Source organism: Mastomys coucha, unplaced genomic scaffold (genome assembly GCF_008632895.1).
Source record: "Mastomys coucha isolate ucsf_1 unplaced genomic scaffold, UCSF_Mcou_1 pScaffold6, whole genome shotgun sequence".
In the NCBI taxonomy this organism is placed as follows: Eukaryota; Metazoa; Chordata; class Mammalia; order Rodentia; family Muridae; genus Mastomys; species Mastomys coucha.
Genome location: NW_022196912.1, coordinates 31,170,138 through 31,176,137, shown reverse-complemented (window position 1 = coordinate 31,176,137; position 6,000 = coordinate 31,170,138). Strand labels below are relative to the sequence as shown.

General features: G+C 49.1%; 1 protein-coding gene across 1 annotated transcript in view; it reads right to left on the bottom strand.

The window, feature by feature from the left end:
- Positions 1-266: 266 nt before the first annotated feature.
- Positions 267-6,000, bottom strand: part of Ttc32 (tetratricopeptide repeat domain 32) — a 28,775-nt gene continuing 23,041 nt past the window's right edge. The window contains exons 2-3 of the mRNA XM_031356515.1: positions 4,196-4,324; positions 267-1,589 (exon numbers count right to left, since the gene is read on the bottom strand). Coding sequence (XP_031212375.1) covers positions 1,475-1,589; positions 4,196-4,324 — 244 coding nt within the window. The 3' untranslated portion in view covers positions 267-1,474. The remainder of the gene's footprint in view (positions 1,590-4,195; positions 4,325-6,000) is intronic.

Here is a 6,000-nt window from a genome sequence, read left to right as displayed (position 1 = left end):
TGAGGCAGAAATGTTCACTGGGCAGAAGTGGCAGACAGAAGTTAAGCCTATTTCTTCTTCCACCTCTGAGGATTTTACCTCTCATTGATCACAAAGATGACACATACATGCACATACACCTCTGCAGACATATGCACAGTATATACACAGAGAGAGAGAGAGAGAGAGAGAGAGACAGAGACAGAGACAGAGACAGAGACAGAGACAGAGACAGAAAGGGAGAGAGGGATAGAGAAGGGAAGGGAGAGGGAAAGGGGAGAGAGGGGGAAAGGGGGAGGGGGAAGGAGGAGGAGAGGGAGGGGAGAGGCAGAGGCAGAGGCTGAAGGAGGAAGAGAGAGGGAGGTCTGCATGGCAGTCCCTTGCGTACCCTGGCAGCTGGTTGCCCATAGCCCCAGCTTCCAGAAGAAACATTACTCCTGTGTTTTTCCAGGAGGGAGCATAAAGGCATGGTTTGCAATATAAACAATAGAGGGGATGGATCCTACACTCAGATCTTCCTGTTTCAATGTAACCACAGTGCTGTGACCCTTCGATACTCTCAAACCCACTCTTGTCATATAATATACGAACTCTGCATAAACAGCTCTGGGTTATGATGTGTTTCTAAAACTAAGAGGGCTTCAGCCATAACACTGACATTTTGTTTCTGGAAATTAAAGCCCAGGGACAGTAAAAACAGTGTCCATCAATGTATGAATCGTATTTCCGTGCATACTTCAATTCCCAGGGCTTGTTGTGAAACAGAATGAGGATTGGTTTCTGGTGGCGTTGTCCCTGAACCAGTAGGACTGACTGCTTCAACTGAAGCTTCATAGCAGGAAGCCAGGCTCTCCAAATAAGGCCTTTAACAATAGCCTGAGTGGCTAGTGCCTCAAGAAACAACAGGAATGAGAGAGTCACAAAAAATGGATATACCATTATTCTTGGGAAACAGGCATCCTGTCCCTGCCCAGTTCCTGGCAAGGAGGTTAACTTGGGGACACTGAGCCAAGGGCTCGGCAGACACACAGGCTTCTCAAGTGGCTAGTGTGGACCTCATTCTGAGCCTTGCCTGTTCCCAGGCTCCTTGTGGCTGTGGTGCAATTCTCTAGCAAGCTGGAGGCTCAGCCAGTCTGTTTTGGTAGGTAAGGAGAGGAGTTTTGGGATCCTGTAGTTTAAGGAGCATGGAAGGAAACACTGCATTTCAAAGGGCAGATAGACAGCAACTGATGCGTTGGTGGAATTACAGACACGTGGGCTAGCACTGGCAGGGAGACCAGCAGGAACAGTGACCTCCCATTCCCCATGAGCAAAGCCCAGAGAAATCTATGGAGTTTTGGAAGTCCATGCAGAGCTCGATGAAGAGAGAAAGGCTGGTTGTGATATATCCCACACTGTTAAAACTCAAGAGAGCAGCTGTCCTCTAGTGGAGCTGCTCCAGGATACTCCAACCGGCCTGCTCAAACTTCACATCCTCTAGGAAGCATCTCTGGGATTACTGTGGTTGACTATGGCCTTCTTCCTCCAATATCCATGGCACAGTCTCTGCTGCTCCCACCTGGCCAGGTTGGTTGGGAGTCACCTGGAGACAGGCACAGGCCTGAGGGACCCTGGAAGAAGAACCAGGCATTACTCTGTGAGTTTTACCCAGGCTCAGGCATGTCAGGACCTACAGAGAGACCTACTGGGACAGCCCATCCAGTCTACCCCATTCCCAATGCACCCTTTACCAGTTTCACAGCCAAACAGGCCTCCCTACACAATTGGTGTGGGAGCCCCAGCTGCCAGACCTTTCTTCAAGGCCCCTGGATAAAGTCCAGGCATCTTGTTTAGATGACAACCCTGCCTTCTACATCTTCTCCCAAGTCCCTCTGTAGCCCCCTTAGCAGCCCTCCACAACTTAAGGTCACAGGTCATGGCTCATTAGAACCAGACGTGAGCCCTGCCCTGGGCCAACTCTTTCTGGGCACCAGCACTTCTAGCCAGCACTGCTCCCAGGGGGCCAACTGGGCCTGGCAGCCAACACTATCCATCCCTGGGGGCAACCTGTCTGGTCAGAGAGGCTGAAAAGAAGCCAATCGGAGCCAGCAGTCACCCTTTTACAAGGCTAGTGTGGAGCCATGTGGAGCCAGGGAAGAGGCTGAGAACTGGCCAGAGCTCCCTGAGAGGAACAATGGGAAGCCTGGCCTAGACTCCACTGGTTTGCAGGCAGGGTAGGCCTATAGAGAAGGCTCTCACCTGGAAAGAAGCCTGGCCTGCACTGGGCCTCTTGTCCAGTCCAGACACAAGACTCCAGGGCTCTGGCCTTCAGTTGAGATGCCTAACAGATTACTTAGGAGATAAACGTTCACACTACAAACTCCTCTTCATTCAATAAAAGGTTGACATTAATAAACTCTTTTTGAACAGGTAAGTGCCCGTGGGAGAGTCACAGGGGATTTTCCCTGGAATCATGCCTCCTTAGGTATTAATCACTCACCCTTTGGTGTAAAACAGTTGAATCAGCTTGGTTGCCAGCTGGTAGAATTCAGATTTCTGAAAGAGTGGATTCTGTTTGAATCTGATGCAGGGTGGGGCAGAGAGTATAGTATGAGGCTCAGAAGAATGGGAAATAAAGAGGAATTGTTCAGCCAGAGGGCCAAATAAGGAGACAAAGAAGAGCTGGCTGATGACATCTGAGGTCCAGGAGGGAGGGGAGACCTCAGAGTTGGGCACAGGCCCTGCTTCACCAGACTGACACGTAGGGAGCCACAAGCCAAGTGCACTGAACAAAGGGTGATTGCAGTCTCAGCCTGGGACCTAGAAGGCTACCCTCAAGGTGTCTCCAGATGTTTCCCTCTGGCCTAGCCTCTCTGGCTGCTGGTGGCCCATAGCCCTCTCTAGGACTGCCTAGTCTGGCTTAGTCTTCACTCAGCACCCCCTGGGGTTAAGTTGCATGTAAATGTCCCATTGTATGTAAATCTGTATGTAAATGTGCCATTAGATCAGGGGCCTGCTCTAATCAATATGATCTCCTGTTCCCTTTATCTACAATGATTTTGTTTCCAAATAGCAACTCATTTGGGGGGGGAGGGGTGTCAGAACTTCAACACATATGGACCTAGGAGGAGGTGGTTCTGCCTTCTGTAAAGGGTACTAAGCCAGGATGAACTGAGCATAGCAGAGCTCAGCCCTTCTTCCCCACCCCAAGATGAGCCGCTTTTAAAATAGCAGTCCCCAAAGGTAGTTTTCTTCAGGAAGAGCACATCAAATATATCTGTCCACTGCCAAATGGCCAGCCGTGAAAGCATACATACAAGTAATATTCTATGGACTGAGTAGGTTATATTTAGTGGTGTGTGTGTGTGTCTGTGTGTGTGTGTGTGTGTGTGTGTGTGTGTGTGTGTGTGTGTGTGTGTGTGTGTGTGTTAAGCATGCAATAATCCTGGGGGAAAGACCATGAATCTGAATGAAGAGAGTTGAGGGCAGAGGAGATATGTCAGGGCTTGGAGGGAGGAAAGGGGAAAGAGATATGTTGTAATTATATTATAATTTCAAAAACGAAATAAATATATCACTCCAATATCATCCCAACCTACCTGTGGATGGATGGCATGGAGGTGTAGTGGGTAAGGGCCCTTTTACACTTGCCTCCCTATGTGCTAGCAGGTCTAGAAGCCAGACCAATATCTGTGACGTGTGAGTGCCAGGCAGCTCAGTTTTCCAAAGGTGTCAGACATATCAAGATCTCAGAGCCTCAGAGACTTACAAAAGCCTCAAGTAAGATGGCGGTTATTGGCCCTCTGGTTCCTAGGGCTGCTGAGCATTTCAGGGCACAAGAAAGTGGGTAAGCCTTGAGGATCTCCACGGAAAAGCACACTATTGAAAGTCCAAGTTATAAGCATCAGCCGCACGGTAGCCCAATAATATGGACACACCACCTTCAGAACACAGCCTGGACTAGAAAACACACACCTGTCCTAGGCCCTGCTCGGTGTCACCTAGACTGGGCTAAGAGGCCCACTCATGGTGTGATGATGACACCTAGTGGCCAGATGGCAAGTGGCATCCCTAGAGCAGCAGGCAGGTCTATGAAACAACAGGCCACCTTCAGCCATGTATGGCTAGCTAGGTACTAAGTCCCACATCTTCTGGTCTCTCCAGACCCTAGGAGGGCAGCAAGGTCTCCTCCCTTTAGAGATCTCCAGTCACACGCACAGCCATTTCAAGAACGCACCTTGCAGGGTTGAAGAGATGACCCAGCAGAGGATCCAGACTCAATTCCCTACACCCACATGGTGGCTCGCAACAGTCTGAAACTTCAGTCTTGAGGGAATCTGATGTTCTCTTCTGGTCTTTGGGGTCACTGTTAGGATGTGGGACACAAACATACAGGAAAGCAAATCACCCATACACAGAAGTAATTTTTTTTAAACATACACACACAGCTTGTGTGAGAGAGCACACCTGGCTAACCCTGCAACAGGCTTTCTTCCTCTTGGAATCACATACTCCACATCTCCAGGTTCCACCAGAAGGGAAGGGACAAGAACGTGGTGCTCAGCAGAGCCTTAGCCTGGTGCTTGAACACAGAAGCCGAAAACAAGCCCTACCCCAGCCTGGACTCATGTTCCCTAGCCCTGAATTACAGGAGGGAGAAAATGGTGTTGTGTGGCCTTTCCCAGGGAGACAAAACACGTGTCTATTTAGGGAACCAAAATCAGGCCAAAGAAATAATTGCATCCAATTTTGACTTGGTGACTCAGTAAGTTTAATGGGATTATTTACAGGGAATGGGTAGGCATTACATCCAGGTGCATGGTGACTCAAAGACCATGGTATCACCAAAAAGTCCACCGGACTATGAGTGACAGACCCAGAAGAGCAGCATTCCTGGAACCTCCTGCCCAACGTGAAGGCCATTCCACTGAAGAGCAACTGCTGTGGTTTATGGAGTGGGTAGAGATCGGAGCAGGAGTGCTTGTGAATTTTGTAACTTTCTGAGCTATTGACTCTGGTCAGTTTCCTTGGCTTCCTGGGACACTCCTTGAAGCTCTTGTCCACCATGACCCTTATCCCATGCAGCTACCTAGAAAACGCTGGAACCACCTGGAGAAGATGGGTTGGCTCTCGTCTGCTTTCTCCTCCCTAGCCGGAAACCCAGGTACAGGGAACTGGGAGGTAGACAGGCCAGGAGTACCCAGCCAGAGGGACAGTTTCCAGAAAGTGCAAAGATTTGCTTGTTAGGAAGAGTCATCTGCAGTGGGTGGGTGTCAGGCAAGTGCTAATCCTGAGGCCTGGAAAATATCTTACAGGTCCTTCCTGGGCAGTGCTGCTTCCTGTCTTGAGGGGATGGGGCATGGCTGACCCTGCCAAGGCTAGCCTCACTGCACGGCTGGAAACCTCCTCCTCCAGCCATCAGCATTTTGATGAGCCCAGAGGGGGTTTTGCGCGCAGTAACTGCAGATAAGGTGAAACTGAAGCTTAGAGAGTTTGGGGGGAAAACTGCCCAAACCACAGAGCTTGAAAGCGACGGGAGCCAGTGACATTAAGTTTAATGAGATTTTATTTGATCCGATGTATCCAAAATATTATCATTTCAACACATAATCAATATAAAAATGTTAGCAATGGTTAGCATTCTTCTTTTCTGAACAGAGTCTTCACAATCTGGTATTTATTTAACACTTGCTGTGTATTGCCATTTGAACATGACGCTTTCATCAGAAATATTTGATTGAGATCGCACAAGCTCTGCGCAGTTGCCAACGCACAAACTTTGAATGTGAATTTGTTATTCCAAAAAGTGTGTGTGTGTGTGTGTGTGTGTGTGTGTGGTGACTATCTGCATACACGTCCACGTACAGATGCATGTGAGTATGAAGAGACATTTTGTATGTGGGTATGCAAGCACACGCATGTATGACGCAGACGTCAACGCCAGTCCTCAGTTGCTCTATACTTTATCTTTTAACACATGCTCACTGATCCTGGAACTCACCCATATGGATGGGCTTGCTGACCAGGGAGCTTAGGAGACCC